The following is an 18,853-nucleotide window of genomic DNA, read 5'->3' on the forward strand; positions in this document are numbered from 1 at the left end:
ACCCCTATGTTCATAGCAGTACAATTCACCATAGCTAAGATCCGGAAACAGCCTAAGTGCCCATCAGTAGATGAATGGATTAGAAAACTGTGGTACATCTACACGATGGAATACTATGCTGCTCTAAAAAGGAAGGAACTCTTACCATTTGCAACGTCATGGATGGAACTGGAGAGCATTATGCTAAGTGAAATAAGCCAGTCAATGAAGGAAAAATACCACATGATCTCACTCATTCATGGATAATAGAAACCATTATAAACTTTTGAACAATAATAGATACAGAGGCAGAGCTGCCTCAAACAGGTTGTCAAACTGCAGCAGGAAGGCCGGGGAGGGTTGCGGGGCAGGAGGTAGGGGGGTAAGAGATCAACTAAAGGACTTGTATGCATGCATATAAACATAACCAGTGGACATAAGACATTGGGGGATAGGGGAGGCTAGGGGACTGTCTAGGGCGGGGGAATAAAATGGACACATATGTAATACCCTTTGTAATACTTTAAGCAAAAAAAAAAAAGAAAAGAAAAGAAAAAAGAAAGAAAAGAAAGATCCCAGTGCACTCAAAGAAAGAGAAGTCCCCAACACCCCTCCTGTTTATTCTTCCAATATAACACACAGCTAGGCCCACCTTACCACATCCTGGTTGATACCAACTTTATCAACTCTTCCATTAAGGCCAAACTGGACTTAGTGCAGTCAATGATGGATTGTCTCTATGCCAAGTGTATCCCTTGTATAACTGACTGTGTAATGGCTGAAATTGAGAAATTGGGGCAGAAGTATCGAGTGGCTCTAAGGATCGCCAAGGATCCAAGATTTGAACGATTACCATGCACACACAAAGGAACCTATGCAGATGACTGCTTAGTACAGAGAGTAACTCAGCACAAGTGTTATATTGTGGCCACAGTTGACCGGGACTTTAAACGAAGAACCAGGAAGATCCCTGGAGTTCCCATTATGTACATTTCTAACCATAGGTACAACATTGAGCGGATGCCAGATGATTATGGAGCCCCTCGATTCTAATACTTAAAAGACAAAGTTTCTCTGCTTTCCTTCAACCAAATTTCTCTGTTGCAGGTTTATTAAACATGCTACAACATGCGATATTGCTCCACTCACACATTTGCTGTTATGAGCTGAGAACAGTTAAATACACTCACTTTTTGGTGGTGTTTTGAAAATGATATTTTGTTTCATTTAAAATTTTGTTACATCGTTTTATAAATCAGATGACTGCTCACAAAAAAAAAAAAAAAAAGACTGACCATGTTGGAGAGGATAAGGAGCAACTGGAAGAAACATGCACTCCTGGTGGGAATGTAAAATGATACATCATATGACACAGCCAGACCACTCCAAGGTAATTACCCAAGAGATATGAAAATACATGTCCATATAAAGGTTTGTACAGAAATATTTATAGCAGCTTTAATCCAATAGCTGAAAATGAGAAACAATCAAATTGTCCCATCAACAAGTGAATAGAAAAACACAGTATATCGATGTAATGGAATATTACTCAGCAATAAAAGGAATGATATACACTACAATATGGATGAAATCCTATCTAATAAAAGAGAAACATGGTAATTAGTCGTAACTTTGCTACCCTTCCCATTGGCTAATCAGCGAGATATGCAAATTAACTGCCAACCAAGATGGCGGTCGGCAGCCAGGCAGCTGACGCGAACATGGAGGCTTGCTTGCTCCAGTGACGGAAGAAGCTAGGTTCCCCGCCTGCCTGCTGGGCTCTGAGCTGCTCTCTAAGAAACATTGTTACAAATATAGAAGCTAAACAAAACCCCAGAAACCTGCTTTCAGTCAGCCGGGATCTCAGAGCTGGAGTCACAACAAAGTTTCAAATACAGAAGGTAAACAAAGTCCAGAAACCTGCTTTCAGCAGCCGAGGTCTCAGAGCTGGAGCCGAGCCTCAGAGCTAAAGATGGCTCTCAGCTCCAGTGACAGCCATAGAAGGTAAATAAAATCCCAGAATAAAAAAGAAAAAAGAAATAAAAGAGAGGTTGGGAGCTTCAGTCACCTGCCAGCCTGAAAACGGCCATCAGCCCCTCACCCAGACTGGCCAGGCACCCCAGTGGGGACCCCCACCCTGAAGGAGGTGTGACTAGTTGCAAACAGCCATCATCCCCTCACCCAGGCTGGCCAGGCACCCCAGTGGGGACCCCCACCCTGATCCAGGACACCTCTCAGGACAAACCAGCTGGCCCCCACCCATGCACCAGGCCTCTATCCTATATAGTAAAAGGGTAATATGCCTCCCAGCACCGGGATCAGCGGAGCCGCAAGGCCTCCCAGCCTGGGATCAGTGGAGCCACGAGGCCTCCCGGCCTGTGATCAGCAGAGCCACAAGGCCTCCTGAACCCGGGATCAGTGGAGCTGAGAGGCCTCCCAAACCCAGGATCAGCAGAGCTGCAAGGCCTCCTGGCACTGAAATCAGCTGAGCAGCGAGGCCTCACTGCCCCGGTGTCAAGCGGAGCCACGAGGCTTCCCAGCACTGGGATCAGCGGAGCCGCAAGGCCTCCCGGCACCGGTATCAATGGAGCTGCAAGACCTCCCAGCCTGGGATAAGCGGAGCCACGAGGCCTCCCGAACCCGGGATCAACGGAGTTGCAAGGCCTCCCGGCACCGGAATCAGCAGAGCCGCAAGGCCTCCCAGCACTGGGATCAGCGGAGCAGTGAGGCCTCACTGCCCCTGTGTCAAGCGGAGCCATGAGGCCTCCCAGCACTGGGATCAGCTGAGCAGCGAGGCCTCACTGCCCTGGTGTCAAGCAGAGCCGCGAGGCCTCCCAGCACTGGGATCAGCAGAGCCACAAGGCCTCCTGGCCCCTGGAGCAGCGTGACAGGGGGCAGCGCCCAAACCCCCTGATCGCCCTGCGGTTCTGTGTGTGACAGAGGGCGGGGTCATAACCTCCCTATCCACCCTGCTGTGTGTGTGATAGGGTACGGAACCCCAACCCCCTTGATGGGCCCTGCTCTGCGCGTGATAGGGGGCAGCACCCCAACCCCCTGATCGGCCGGCTCTGTATGTGACGGGTGGCGCCACGACCCCCTGATCGGCCCTGCTCTGTGCGTGACGGGGTGGCGCTGCAACCTCCCCATCGACCCTGCCTTGAGTGTGACAGGGGGCGGCATCCCAACCCCCCAATCGGCCCTACCCTGAGCATGACTGAGGGTGGCATCGCAACCTCCTGATCCGCCCTGCTCTGTGCATGACAGGGGGTGGTGCCCCAACTCCCCAATCAGCCCTGCTCTGAGCCTGACCAGGGGCTGCGGGGCAGGCACCTAGGGATTGGGCCTGCCCTCTGCCACCCGGGAGCAGGCTTAAGCTAGCAGGTCGTTATCTCCCGAGGGGTCCCAGACTGTGAGAGGGCACAAGTGGGGCTGAGGGATACCCCCCCCCAGTGCACAAATTTTTGTGCACTGGGCCTCTAGTCTATCTAATAAAGAGCTAATATGCAAATCGACCTAATGTCAGAAAGACTGAGGTATGACGCTGTGACACAACCTGACCACCAGGGGGCAGACGCTCAACACAGGAGCTGCCCTGTGGTGGTCAGTGCGCTCCCACAGGGGGAGCAGCTTAGCCAGAAGCCAGGCTCACAGCTGGTGAGTGCAGCGGCAGTGGGCAGGAGCCCACCTTCGCAGCAAAGCTAAGAATGTCCAACAGCCCACAGGGAGCCCCAGACTGCGAGAGGGCACAGGCCAGGCTGAAGGACCTCTCCCCTCTTCCCCTGCCCCCCGCCCCCCCCAGTGCACGAATCTCATGCACTGAGCCTCTAGTATCAAAATAATTATGATAGTGAAAGAAGCTAGATAAAAATAGTACATACTGTTTAATTCCATGTACATATAATCCTAGAAGATGCAAACTAATATATAGTGACAGAAAGCAGATCAGTGGTTGTCTGAGTGGTGGAATGGGCCAAGAGGAGGGAGGAACAGCAAGAAGGGAGTGATTACAAAGGAGTACAAGGAGACTTTTAGGGTAAGGCTCTCCAAATATATGGATAGCTTCACTGCTTGATTACATTGATTTCATGAGTTTGTACTCTTTAAATATGTGCAGTTTATTGCATGTCAATTATAGGTCAAAAAAGACGTTTTTAAAACAAGTTCATTGCTGAGTAAAAGTTGATAATAATCATCAGCATACAGTGTAGGGCGCAGGTATAGGGTTAAGCCTCGGACTGACCTGTTGGCAAAGCCACAAACAAGTCCCAGCTTAGAGGGCACAGTCCTCTTAGCATAATTAGGCTTGGCCTTATGATGCTCCCTAGATCTTATCTGGGAAGCTAATGGGCTGAGGGAGATGCAGCAAGTGCTGCCAAAACAAGTGAAGCTCACAAGAACATTGTAACTACGGTGACCACTACCTTGTTTACCTTTGGCTATAAAATAAAGGCTCAGCTTGCCTCTGGATCTCTCTCTGTGGCCTCAGCCAGGCACAGGAAGATCCACCTGGACCCAGCTTATTCTCTTTGTCATTTCTTCATTCCTTCACCGCCCTCACTCAGGCTTGTGGAACCCTTGACTGAGCTGGCTCAGCATAATACAGATAGTATTTAGCAATATGAGAACACGAGCATGAAAATAGGCAAAGAGAACCCTATATAATAAAATGCTAATATGTAAATTGTCCCCTCAACCAGGAGTTCAACCAGAGGGTGGGGCCAGCGGCCAACCTTCCATATCCCCTCCCCCTGGCCAGCCAGGCCTGATCAGGGGGGGCTGGCCAGACCCCACCCATGCACGAATTCATGCACCGTGCCTCTAGTATGTAGTATAGTTACATATTTCATGAGTATTGAGCACCTATGTACAGATATTACACTTGGGACTGAGGGCACTAAAATGAGTATAACATTTGCTCTTTATAATCTAGTGTTGGAATGACACATAGCAGCAGGCAGTTAGTGTGTCATATGTGCCCAAATGGGAGAAATTAAAGGGCTCATGACAGCAGTGGCAAGGTTTTAAGAGCTCAGAGAAAGCTCTCAGAGGAAGTAATGTCTAAGCTGAGGCCTGAGGAACAGGGAGGAGTTAGCCAAATAGAATGAAATAAACTGTGCCAAGCAGAGTAACAGCAAATGCAGAGGTATGGAAAATAGAGGGAGCACAGGGAGTTAAAAAGTACAGCCTTAGAGCTGTTCATTTGCATAAACTGATTCGAACCCTCTAATTTGGTATTCTAATTTTGTGCTTTTCCTAAATAAGGCCTCTTTACCCACCCAACCACCAAATTGTGTAAATTCAGGTCCCAAAAATCTGGATTTGCCCTTACAGAGGAGATTGATCATTCTGTTTAGGCAGCAAAGAATCTAAGTCCCCTTCAATGTTGGGGGAAAATTCCCTAAATTTTAGTTCCCACTGCAGCATCTTCTTCTATAGAAGCTAATAAGCCAAACTAGTTGAAAAGTTGAACTCGCTTTCTCAACTTCCCTTAGAGTTAAAGGCCTGGACACTTGACCTAGATTCTGCCAATCACATAAATTAGTAGCTAATTGACACAATGCATCAAAAATGACTGTGGTTAATTTTCTCTACATAAAAATAAAATTCCTGTTGCAGTAGAGAAAGGGGTACAAGACTCAGTATTCATTTATTTATTTTTAAAGAATAGTTTATTGGTTTTTTTAGAGAGGGAGAAGAAACATTGATGTGAGAGCAGAACATCGATCAGCTGCCTCTTGCATGCGCCCCACTGGGAATCAAACCCAAAACCTGGGCATGTGTTCTGACCTAGAATCAAACCAGCAAACTCTCTGTGCACAGGATGATGCCCAACCAACTGAGTCACACTGGCCAGGGCCAAAAGTCAGTATTTAATGCTTGACAAGAGTGGCTACGATTTCCTCTCCAGACCAGTTGTGCAGGATAGTTTTGCAATTGATTCTAGCTTTGTGACTCCGATTGACCCTGATTCTAGTCCTCTTGTCTATTCTGTGAGCTATACAGTATTCTTCTAATAAAATTCTGAAAACCAGAACCCATCACTATTGTTAATGACTAAGAACCCAAACTGGTAGTATAATAAGCCAGGTGGAGGCAGAATGGAAGGCACTAAGAACGCAATGCTAGGAAAATGGGGACCCTGAAACAGGGCATCAAACTTACACCATCAAGTAGTGTATTCTAAAGCTGAGAAGACTTGGAAAGTATTCTTCCTAGTGCTCATACTAGATAGATGTGTTTGTGGAGGACAATAAACTAGGGAGCCATAGCTGATTTGAAAAAGAGGACTTGCACATCACCTTGATGATCCTAGTCATGAAAATGGATCAAGTAATTGAGCCTTTGGCTGATCTTTTGGGAAATACATGTTTCCCATAGGCATGAACATTTCTGAAAGTGTACCAGTATGTATAGAAGAATGATGTATATGGGTGATAGTAGGTTGTATCACTCCACCCTTATTCCTTACGATGGACCCCCAATTTTGTTTGCTGTCCATCTTCCCAACGTATGACTAAGTCATTTATGATAATCCTGTTTCTTTGGCCAGCGGTTGGTTTAAGGGGTATATGACCCATCTAGCCAATAAACTGTGAAGAGATGGCTTCTTAGGGTGTTCAGGGAACGGCACTCCTGTTGCATTGAGAATAGACTGGAGGGGACAAAGTGAAGCAAAGAGAATAAGAACAATGACCATTCGATAAAATTAAAGGGAGCTCCAATCTTTGAAAATGTCTCTCAATAAACCCAAGAGGAACAGTTATGAAGGCAGGAGGAGGACAGGAAAGAGTTGGGTACTAAAGTGAAGAGTTTCAAGAAGAGTGAGTTATAAAAGGTCAAATGCTAGAGAAAACAAGGAAGAGAAGGATAGAAATCTACCAATATGGAAATTGATTACTATTTAGAGACCTTTGCAACAGTAATTTCAGGGTAATAGTAAGGGCATATGCAATACTAAAAAGGGTTAAAGAATGAATGGAAAGTGAGGAAAGCAGCAGGGTTATAGATTAAGGATAGTGACAGTAACATCACAAGTGCTTCTCCTTAATAAATACATATTGAATCAATGATTTGATATTCAAAGGCCAAGTACTGAATGAGCTATGCCCCTATTCAGGAGTTCAGTATGACAAGATTATGTTAAGGGATGGATGCCTAGAGAGAGTTCCAGGGGAGGAAAAAACTTTTCCTCACCCTTCTTAATGTCCCTAACTGGGCCTAAAAATCAAATTGATAAGAACCGATTAAAGATGAAAAGAATGCAAATTTATTTAACACAAGTTTTATGTGACATGGGAACCTTCATAAGGAAACGAAGACTCAAAGAAATGGTTAAGCACGAGTGTTTTTATACTAAGTTTGATGAAGAGTGGAAAATTGTGGGGGAAAAGAGGAAAAGGGCATGAGCGAAGGGTAGTAAACTGGGAAAACTCAGAATGGCTTGTTCATTGAGATCCTTCTTCAAAGATAAGAATGCTCCTTTTAAAATGATATTTGGAAGAATATTACCTGGCATGAGAAAATAAGTGAAAGTAACTTCTGGATATAGAGGTATAGGATTGAAATTTTCCTATATTTTCTGTTTCTCATATTCTGTTAATTAAAGTCTAATTTCTAACTAGAATTAGGAAAGTTGTTGTGATGTCTGGAAACTGCCATTTGGCATGGCAGAAAGGAAAAAGGAGAGGATGACATTCTGCAATTCTGACTAATGGAGTTTGTTACGTGAGCATTTACTAACACTATAACTAGCAACATTTTCTGTATATTTGTTCTTAAGAAACATTTGCTTGAAAACATGAGAATTTTCATATGATTTATTTAATAATAAACCAATTGAAGATACAAAAATGTTTAGAGGATTCCAAAATTTAAATTTTTGTTTAAATACAAAGTCACTCTGTAATATGAAAACATACATTAGACCTCTAAAGAAAAATGATTTTTTTCATCTACAAAAATTTATCTTTCCTATACTAGAAAATAGGCAGAAAACAATTTTTCTTGTGAAATTAAATGTACACTATTTACAGTTGAAAAGTAATCTAAAATTTATTTCAGAAACGTAGATATACATATATATATTATCTTTGTATGCAATTTCCCCCCCACACACTCATTTTTAAAAAGATCCAAAATATAAAGCAATTGTGCTTTTATAGGAACTGATCATTTAAACAGATTAACACAATGCTTGGTTGTTTTCTGAGCTTTTAAGAAAGAGTCTAGACTCTCTCAGAACAGCAGTGTATCAGTTAGCACTTAGCAATGTATGTTTACTAATGGGCCACAGTGCACAGGGGCCTAAAGAGTTCATGAAGAATTCAGGTTCATAGTAATCTTACAGATAGTAGAAAATTTAATTTTTAGGGCCATTTATTTTTCTGCAATATTTTTGCTATACTTACATTAGGAAATAAGCTGATGTTTTAATCGATATAATTCTAAAATATAGGAGTTGGAATCATAAATTTAGAACTATAAAGGAAATTGAAGACAATCTAGTCTAATCCAAATGTATTCCTTACTTTCATCAGAGAACGGAAGCCCAGAAAGAACAGTGGCTTGCCCAAGGTTATAAAACTAGTTAGGAGAGCCACTCTTAGATTGATGCTTTCATACTACCCTGCTTCTGAAACAGGTTCAGCCATCATCATGGGCATATTTCAATTTTAATGTTATATTTTACATTCATAGTTCAATATACTGTGCAGCCAACTAAAAGTCAATCTAGTGAAATCATAATTTTAACAAAGCATAAAATAGGTGTCTTGCATTTGAAAGAGTCAAGACTTAACTTACACAAGTGGAATGAAAAGAGTTCCTATATAAGTTTCCTGATGTCTTCTATTTAAGTACTGTATTTACAACAGAATCAGAAAAGATCAGACATTGTAAAATTTTAAAAGCAACTTTAAAAATGCTTAAGATATAACAACTGAAAAAAAATCTCAAAAGAATATCTTCATAGTATAAAATGCCTGTTCCTTCACAACTGAATTCTGAAACATTTGGCGAACAAAGAGAAACACTTTGGTTTTCCTCCCTCATCTAACAAAGTCAAGACTAACTCTTATTATTTTTAAAAACTACAAAAAGGAACATCTTTATAATTTCGTCTTAGAATCAGATAGTTTGCATTCAATTGGAAATGTTAAATTAAAAAACAATCATTCATAATTCTTTTGGAATTTTAATTAAAAAGAGTTGGGTTCCAGCAGTTCATTTTGTTTCATAGCTACCTGAGAAGTAAGTCCATTGGAATTGGAAACCACCATCACGTAAGGCTGTGGCTGCTGATCGGTTTCCTCAGTGTCTTCTTTCAAATCATCTTCGACCTCCTTCTTCTCTACTTCCTGGGTAAGAGTTTTTGTGTCTTGAGCTTTGATAACTGAAGTGATTACAGTGCCAGGTGGGTGGGCAACCAGCTGTGAACTGCGAGGAGAAAATGTCACCACGGGTGTAGCACTGAAGGATGGAGATGAAGCCATGCTGACGGTTCCATTGCAAATAGACTGGACATTACTAGTAAGAACCTGCTGTACATGGGCAGGGCTCAAGACAATCGAAGGAGGAGAGCCCGGCTTCTGAGACTGTAACACAACATTTTCTTTCAGTACTGTCATGGGCTGTGATGATGGAATGGCTTGTAAAATAAATTTCTGAGACCCAGCACCTGACGATGGATCTGTGCTGGCTATAACTGTTGTGATTGGCACTGTCTGGAGTGTTACTGTATGCAAATGCTGATTCCCAGGAGACACGACCACTGGAACTTGGGTTGGAGCCTGTATAGTCCTATTGAGATTAAGGAATAAAAGTGAGAAAATTACCATATTCTACATCATTTAAAACATTAACACTGACAAGTCATTTTGACAAAATAAGAGTTACGTATTTCAAATGCTACATTCCATATTTCCATCACAACATAATTAACATCATGCCAGACTCTGCAGTATACACTGTACATACAGAAATACCCAAGAATACCATTAGATAAAATTAAATAACCCAAGGCTTATTAAATAGTTAAATTCAGGCCATTAACTATGAAAGCATCTGGTAAAAAAAAAAAAAAAGTGCTACAAAATGCCTACAAAGTGCCACATTAACACAAATAGGAAAACAATTTTGTTGGGGAAGGAGGAAGATGTCAAAATGTTTGGCAAGAAATTTATGTGTGAACTGCTTGAAATGAAATTAGGAATTTAAAAACAAATGTATAAATCACTCTCATTATTTTAATATTTGAAGAATAACATCATCAACGTGCTCATCTATAATTACCAAACTTCATCTCTATATATAAAAGCCTAAGCAACCGTTATGACCAAACAACCGGTCATCCAGTCACTATGACGTGCACTGACCACTGTCAGTGCAGATGCTCAACGCAGGAGCTGCCCCCGGTGGTCAGTGCACTCCCACACCCAACTTCCCATGGCCAGCCAATCTTCCACAGTCCCTTCCTCCATCGGCAGGTCCCGTCCATTTCCACCTGAGTGGCCACCACCAGCCACCAGACTTCCAGAGGCGCTAGGCTCTTGGAGCCCCTCCCCCTCCTCATCCATCCTCCTTCCTCTCACCCTACCTTGCAATACCTGGCTATTTAATCAGGGCGTACACTAGGCTGGCTGCAGCAAGCAGCAGCAGTTGGGTTCTTTTATATCAAAACAGCAAAACACCAAAAAGGAAGTTGAGAGAGGCCCACTCTTTACTACTCAAGCCACATGCAAGCCTGCCTAACACCCCCTAACCATGTGCCTTGCACTAAGTGGAAAATAAATGAGAAGGAGCCAGCATTAAAAAAAAAAAAAAAAAAGAATTATCAGATGAATTTTAAGTTCCTATCATCTACACTAATAAAAGAGAAACATGCAAATTAACCATCACTCCGCCAATCCACTACACCCACCAGCCAAACAGGAGCAAGTATGCAAATTAACCCAACTAAGATGACAGCAGCCAGGAGCTGGAGAGAGCAGGAGGCTTGGGTTGCCCCCGGCGATGGAGGAAGCCAAGCTTCCGGCCTGCCCTGGGCTCCGCTCAAGGCTACAAAGTATCAATTATAGAAGATAAAAAAATTTCAGATACCTCCTTCCAGGCTGCCCTGGCCTCTGCTCAAGGAGGGGCTGGGGAAAAAAAAAAAAAAAAAATGATGGGAGCTTGGGTCACCAGGAGGTGTAGCCAGCCTGAAAACGGCCATCAGACCCTCACCCAGGCTGGCCAGGCACCCCAGCAGGACACCACCCCCCCCCCGAAGGGGGTGTGAGTAGCCTGAAAACGGCCATCAGCCCCTCATCATGGGATGAGGGTCCCCGCTGGGGGGCTTGACCAGCCTGCAAACAGCCATTAGCCCCTCACCCAGGCTGGCCAGGCAACCCAGTGGGGACCCCCAGCCTGAAGGGGGTGTGGCCAGCCAGAAAACAGCCCTCAGCCCCTCACCCAGGCTGGCCACACCCCCATGGGGTGAGGGCCCCACTGGGGGGGCTTGACCAACCTGCGAACAGCCATCAGCCCCTCACCCAGGCTGGCCAGGCACCCCAGCGAGACCCCCACCCTGATCCGGGACACCCTTCAGGTCAAACCAGCTGGCCCCCACCGTGCACCAGGCCTCTATCTATACTAATAAAAGAGTAATATGCTAATTAGACTGGGAGACCTTCCAGGAGACCTTCCAGACGTTCTTCTGGACAAAGCCATGGTGGCAGGGCTGAGGTAGAGGCAGTTAGAGGCCAAGAGGGGAGGGCAGTTGTGGGTGAACAGGCTGGTGGAAGGCTGGGCCGTTGTGGGTAAGCAGACCAGCAGGGGGACCAGTTGGGAGCAAGCAGGCCATCAGTGGGGGTCAGTTGGAGGTGATCAGGACAGTAGGGGGGGGGCAATTTGGAGTGAGCTATCCAGCAGGGGGCAATTGGGGGCAAGCAGACCAGTGGGGAGGGAAGGTGGTGTCAAGCAGGCAGCAAGGGGGGCAGTTGGAGGTGATCAGGCTGGCGGGGAGGGTCATTTGGGGGCGAGCAGGCCAGCAGGCAGAGTGGTTAGGGGCAATCAGGCAGGCAGGCAGGTGAGTGGTTAGAAGCCAGCAGTCCTGGATTGTGAGAGGGATGTCTGACTGCCAGTTTAGGCCCGGTCCCTGTAAACCAGCAGTAGGACATTCTTTGAGGGGTCCCAGATTAAACAGGGTGCAGGCTGGGCTGAGGGACACCCCCCCCTCCGTACACAAATTTCATGCACTGGGCCACTAGTCCTAGCTAATAAAGCGGTAATATGCAAATTGACCATTACTCCAACACAAGATGGCCACCTCCATGTGGACACAAGATGGCTGCCACAAAATGGCTGGCAGGAGAGGGAAGTTGGGAGGGGACTAGGCCTGAAAGGGAGGGCAGTTGGGGGCAATCAGGCCGGCAGGAGAGGGCAGTTAGGGGTGACCGGGCCGGCAGGGGCGCAGTTAGGTGTCGATCAGGCTGGCAGTGGAGTGATTAGGGGGTGATCAGGCTGGCAGGCAGAAGCGATTAAGGGCAATCAGGCAGGAAGGTGAGCAGTTGGGAGCCAGCAGTCCTGGAGGGGTCCCAGACTGGAGAGGGTGCAGGCTGGGCTGAGGGACACACACACACACACACACACACACACATGTGCATGAATTTCGTGCACCAGGCCTCTAGTCTCTATATATAAAAGCCTAAGCAACTGTTTGCCTGGTAGCTATGATGTGCAATGACCACCAGGGGGCAGACGCTCCAACCAGTAGAGGAGGGAGCCAGATTCCTCAGGGAATCAGCCATGGGTTAGGTTGCTGCTGGGCACTGTTGCCCCGAATCTGCTTCACCTGCACCCCGGACCCAGAGATTGGTTTCAACCTGATCCCTGCAGGCCAGGCCGAGGGACCCCACTGGTGCATGAATCTGTGCACTGGACCTCTATATTACATATAACAAATCATTACTATAATTAACTTGTGAGGGTTCTTTAGGCTGGCAGAGAGAACAAAAAATAAAGCCAAGCTTTGGTAAAATAAATAGACATGGATTTTACCAGTTTTTTGATTCAAATAATTGTCACAAAATGCAGTCATAAAAGTACAATTTAACATAAAATCCATTTTGTGTAAGGTTATGAATCCCACTTATTTAATAAAGAAGGACATAAATGATGTTGAGTCAATCTAATTTTAAAAGTTCACAGCTGTGAAATTTATAGTTATGGTCACTGTTAAAAAAAACAAATGCAATTGAAAAAACTCAGCATCTGGACCTCAACTGTATTTCTTTTGAATTCTATAAAGCTATTTTACAAAAGATAGATTATTGCTACTTCAATTGGTTAACAGCTAGATTAGTCCCCATAAACCAAGTTAATTATTGCCAGATTATTACAGATAAATTTTAGTAAATTACAGTCATGTGGCCTGCCACATATGTGAGAAATGAAATTGTGGAGTAAAAAACAAATGTGCTAGGTAGAAAGGTGAAAAGAAGACTCAGTGCAACTCAGAAGTTCAAAGGAAGTGGAAAGATACAGGGTGGCTTAGACCCCACCCATATAGGTAAGATGACCGATTCCCAAGTTCATATTGCCACCAAAGTCACCATGGTCAGGATTAGTCTTTAGCAGGATATTAGCAGCTCTTGTGAAGAACAGAGATAGAAGAGAATATAAGTTGGGTAATGAATATTTCATAGGTGGGGAGGGTGTGGTGAAGAATCAAGGCCAGATGTACTAATATTATTGGGCAGGCAGGGATGACTCAGAAGAATACAGAAAAACTTTGGGAGCCAGGAAACTTTTCCAAAATGCACTGTGCCTCCCTTCTCCCCCTGTCCACCTGAATCAGGATAGCTTGTGTGAAATCTGATCCTATGCATGGTACCTGACCCTATATAGTGAGATATCATTTTTTTAAGGCTTCCCATATCAAGAGTTTATGTACATGTACATTGATAAAATAGTACTTGGCATATAGTAAGCATACCAATTGTGTCTATAAATATGTATAGCCTTGCAGCTCTGTAAGTACTATCCTATTTTACATATGGAAATAATGCACAGAGATTGAATAGTTTGTCTAAGGTGACCAGTTAGATAAAAAGCCATCCAACTGCATAGCCTATGTTCTTGACCATTACAACACACTGTCATTTCCAAAGTCCTCGAATAGCTTCAGCTAAAGATGAATATTTACTATTTTATCTATTATGGCTGTGGACAGTTATAACACTTTAATACACACCTCTTCCCTTCCTCCTTCCCTCTGTTAGGTGTGGCACAAGCAATAATGTACTTGGAAATTTTCCATATTGCTAATCAGGGCTAATACTAGACTTTGTTCATATTAGAAAAAAAAAATGTTCCTATATTGAAATACCTGACTGCCATCTGCCAGAAAATATACTTATCTACAATGAAAACATATTGGTTTATTTAGGCAAATTCTAAAACAATTTTCACTAATAAAAAATTCAGTGATTAAAGGATAAAATATTATGCACCTTTTCTCAACCACAGGAATTTCTAATATTTTTCTTAGTTAATGATTAAGCTGTCAGTTGTGTCTGGTGAAATTATATTATTTAAAAAACAATAGTGTGGTGAAGGCCTGAGGCGGAGGCGAGTGCAAGATAGAAGGGGTTGATGGGGGGGAAAAAAGAGGAACATATGTAATACTTTCAATAGTAAAGATAAATTAAAAAATAAAAATAAACAGGTTATATTATAGTTAACTACTTTTTAAAAATCTAAGCTTCTTATGACCAGCGGATAGATACTGGTATTTTAAAATTCCTCAAACTTGACAGGGATACACATTCTGAGAAATGCATCATTAGTCGATGTTGTCATGTGAACATCATAGATAAGATTTTCAACTGATGTGCCACGGTGTGCCTCAATAACTTTTTAATTTTTTTATTTATTGATTGATTTTTAGAGAGAGGAAAGAAGAGAGAAAGAAACATTGACTTGTTGTTCCACTATTTACACATTCATTGTTTGCTTCTCATATGTGCCCTGAGCAGGGATCAAACCTGCAACCTTGGCATATCAGGACAACATTCTAACCAGGTAAGCTACCCAGCCAGAGCCCACAAGGGTTTTTAAAACATGCAATACCTGTCTATTTAATCAGGGACACTGACCTCTGTCCCCTTAGATTATCAAATAAAAAAATGACAACAGCTAACACAACAATAGCTCTCTGGTGTGAATGCCCTGTCTTGAACCATAAATATATATGCCATATAATAGAGTTGCATCTTTAAAATATATATATATATATACTTATATATATATATATATATATATATATATATATATAAAATTGATTTCAGAGAAGGGAGAGGGAGAGAGAGATAGAAACATCAACGATGAGAGAGAATCATTGATCGGCTGCCTCCTGCAATCCAAGCATGTGCCCTGACCAGTAACTGAACCATGACCTCCTGGTTTGTAGGTCCACACTCAACCACTGAGCCACGCTGACCAGGCTATAGCTGCATCTTACTGGTCACGTTGCATAATAAGGTTGTGTCTGATTGGTTAATTCTTGGTACCAGATATCTTTATATACCAGTATAAGTACCTGGTTGTTTTTTTAAAAAGTCACTTTGGAGCAAAAAGGGCAAGTGATTACTTTTTTTTTTGTCAAATCAGCATAAATGTATTTTTTGGTGTGCTGAAGAATTTTAGTAATTAGTTTATGTTTGCCATGAGGTGAAAAAGGTTGAAAATTGCTGACATAAATCTAGATGATGCAGTCTACTACATACTTAGGGCTTTCGGTATAGCCTATTCCTCCTAGACTACAAACATATATACTGCATATTATTATACACTAAATACTATAGGCAACTGAACACAATGGTAAGTATTCGTGTATCTAAACATAGAAAGGTACAGTGAAAATATGGCATCATAGATAAAATGGTACATCTGTATGGGACACTTACCATGAGTGGAGCTTACAGGACTAGAAGTTGCTCTGGGTGAGTGAGTGGTGAAATAATGTGAAGGCCTAGGACATTACTGAACACAACTGAGACTGTATAAATAATGCCCCACAAACCTTTCCCCTACTTCTTTCCAACAGAGTCAGAAACAGAGCACTCAAACTGTAGATGCTACTCCATGAACACAGATGTAGACTGGATTGACTGGAAAAATTGAGGAGAAATTGGCTGGGTTAGGCATAGATAACTATAATAGTGACTATCAGGAGGGAGTGAAAGGTGGCCCGAGAATCAAAATCAATATGAAAAGATAAAGGAACATAGGGGATTATCATGGCAACGTGGTTTTGGCTATTGTGGTTAGATTAAGAATCTTTGTGGTACACACACACACACACACACACACACACACACACACACACACACGAGGTTGTTTAACATGGAAAGAGCGTAGAACTGATGACTCAATATTTTGATTTTGACAATTTGTTTTAGGTTCCATGACCCTATTTGGTACAAAAAGCTCTCTCTGGCATTGAACTGATGGAAAAAAATAAAACCTATCTATACTTTTCATCATTACAACCTGAAAACATTTCCGGAGCACAGGTACAGGCTGGCTCCACACTATTACAAAAAGTGTTTTCTAAAGTGTCAGTGACACTAAATACTTGTTAAGGTAGCTCCTGTGGACCTGTGTCCTTGTACAGGATATTAGGTCCTCAACAAAGAATTTACAGCAGTGTATTCTGAATATGATCAAGCTAGATTTGGGAGGGTTGTAGCATTGTGGGCACAGGCTCCTCTGTGCTGTAAAAGGTCAGTTGCTGTCTGCCTGGACTATAATCTACACTCAAAATTGAGGTGCTCTGAGTAGATGGGAATATGTTGCCAAATTCCTCAAATATCGCTGCTACCAGAGGAAAATAATTCCTTCTGAACCACATATCCTTTCCATTTCTTACAGGAAATTCAGCTCCATTATAATCTTACTAGTGGCCTGGTGCACGGATGCATGCACATGGAAAGGAAATTAATTAGAAGAAATATTTTGATGTCACTATTCAGCCTTTCTCTATAATAGAATTTCAACCAAATTCACGATTGACAATGACAGACTGAAACACATGCTTGCGATTGGCACCAGTGAGAGCTTTATATGTATCGCTCATGGGCAAGTCAACTTAGCCTTTTAAATATACAGAATAAACTTGCTTTAGACCTGCTTTCTGATGTAGCTAAACTTTTTCCAGCCCAGTGAAACACCCCAACTTCTCTTTCAGGTAATTTTCAGCAACACAGCAGTAAATATCAACACAAAGCAGATTATCATTGTAGATCACGCAGGAAGAACAAAGGGTAAAATATTTAACTACAGCATTGTTTGGCTATATTCTGCGCAGTGAGAAAACCTGAAGTCATTTTCAAGGTCCACCATGTAACCAATGAGATCTGGAGGAAAATAAAACATTAAAAGGAAATAGAGAGCTAAATAATTACTTCTTTAATGCCAGTTAGAGATGTATCATTCCTGTCCAATTAAAATGAAAAAAGTGATCTTTTTATTCCTTGCAAGTCCACTAAAGATTTAAAAGAATTCAATTTTCACAATGTTAAAGGTTTAAATGGACCATAGAAGAAAGACTGAACCACCTAAGTCTATCTTGATCCTAGATAATGTTTGCTTACTTCAAGATCAATTGAACAAAAATCCAGCATTTATATTCTGGAATATAAGACTGAAGTTGACAGAGAAAAATGGAGTATTACCTTAATTTTCTCCCTCTCTCCATTTCCCCCATTCTAAATCAGACAAGACAAGCCCCAAATGTCTGCAAAAGATCACTCTGAAGCAGATAGGGTTTTCTTAGTCAATCTGTTGTTTCATATCTTTCCTGAGACTATGAAGCAAATTTGATTTGATTAAGCTAACTTCTGCCACTCTGGAAGCCTGAAAAAGAGGACCTTAGCTTCTTGGTCTTTCTACCTATTGGAACTTTGGAACTAACTGTTCCATAATAGGATTTTCCGAAGGAATAATGTTTATATCTTGGAACTCAATGCATTCCAAAAGGTCATGATATGTCCATTTTTGTTGAATTTTTGCAGCTTCTGACTCTGAAAATAGATCTGAAACTATTCTCTGGTTTTCTTATATGTGGATCCCTTATCATATAAATTAATCCAGTTATAAAAGGGTATAGTAGACTAGACTTAAATTGATAGAATAACATCAAGTAATGTCAAAGTGTAAAAATAAAGGAAACATTGATACAATCAAGTCTGATACAATCTGCTGACCAAACATTCTAGCTTGAAATCTGTATCATTTTTAAGACCCACTTAATAAATAATGGCTCTGGATCAGGAACATCACATAATAATACACACTGGTAAATTTTCGTTTTCTCACCTAATACTCTGAACTGAAGAATTTAATGTTTCATCTTGCACACAACTAATTATGGCCGCTTCTCCTTCTGGGACAGCTTGTACTGGCTGCACTACATGAACAGTCCGGAAGAGCTGGGTAGGATATGCAGACTGTGTGGGCTGCACTGTCCTCAGAACTTCTGATGGCTGTGCAACTTCCACAGGATCTTTGGTTTTAGTAGCTTTAGAATTCCCTGGTTTTAGAACTGTAGTGGCTCCTCCTTTTATCCCCGGACTTGAAGATACTCTTGATCGGCCTGCTTGGTTCCTGCTTGAAGTGGTTGTTGCTGACAGTGATGGATCTGAAGATTCTATGCTGGAACTCGGATCCTCATCATCTATATAAATAAGATCTTTTGGCATTTCCTTAAACTGATACACCAAGCGCTGGCCTTCTACTTTTGCCAGAATACCCCTTTGATAATAGTACCTATTCAAAGCAAACAATTCCATCAATATTTCATTCAATTAAATATAAATGAGAATAATATTCACCA

The 18,853-nt window shown here is 42.5% G+C and overlaps 1 protein-coding gene across 17 annotated transcripts in view; it reads right to left on the reverse strand.

Moving 5' to 3' along the window:
- Positions 1-9,152: 9,152 nt before the first annotated feature.
- The window catches only part of ELF1 (E74 like ETS transcription factor 1), a 143,409-nt gene continuing 133,708 nt past the window's right edge, over positions 9,153-18,853 (reverse strand). For all 17 annotated transcript variants that reach the window (XM_036298544.1, XM_036298542.1, XM_036298545.1 and 14 more), the window contains 2 exons: positions 18,337-18,786; positions 9,153-9,777 (listed from right to left, as the gene is read on the reverse strand). In XM_036298544.1, coding sequence (XP_036154437.1) covers positions 9,177-9,777; positions 18,337-18,786 — 1,051 coding nt within the window. In that variant the 3' untranslated portion in view covers positions 9,153-9,176. The remainder of the gene's footprint in view (positions 9,778-18,336; positions 18,787-18,853) is intronic.

The sequence above is a fragment of the Myotis myotis genome, unplaced genomic scaffold, assembly GCF_014108235.1.
Source record: "Myotis myotis isolate mMyoMyo1 unplaced genomic scaffold, mMyoMyo1.p scaffold_m19_p_3, whole genome shotgun sequence".
NCBI classification, from domain to species: Eukaryota; Metazoa; Chordata; class Mammalia; order Chiroptera; family Vespertilionidae; genus Myotis; species Myotis myotis.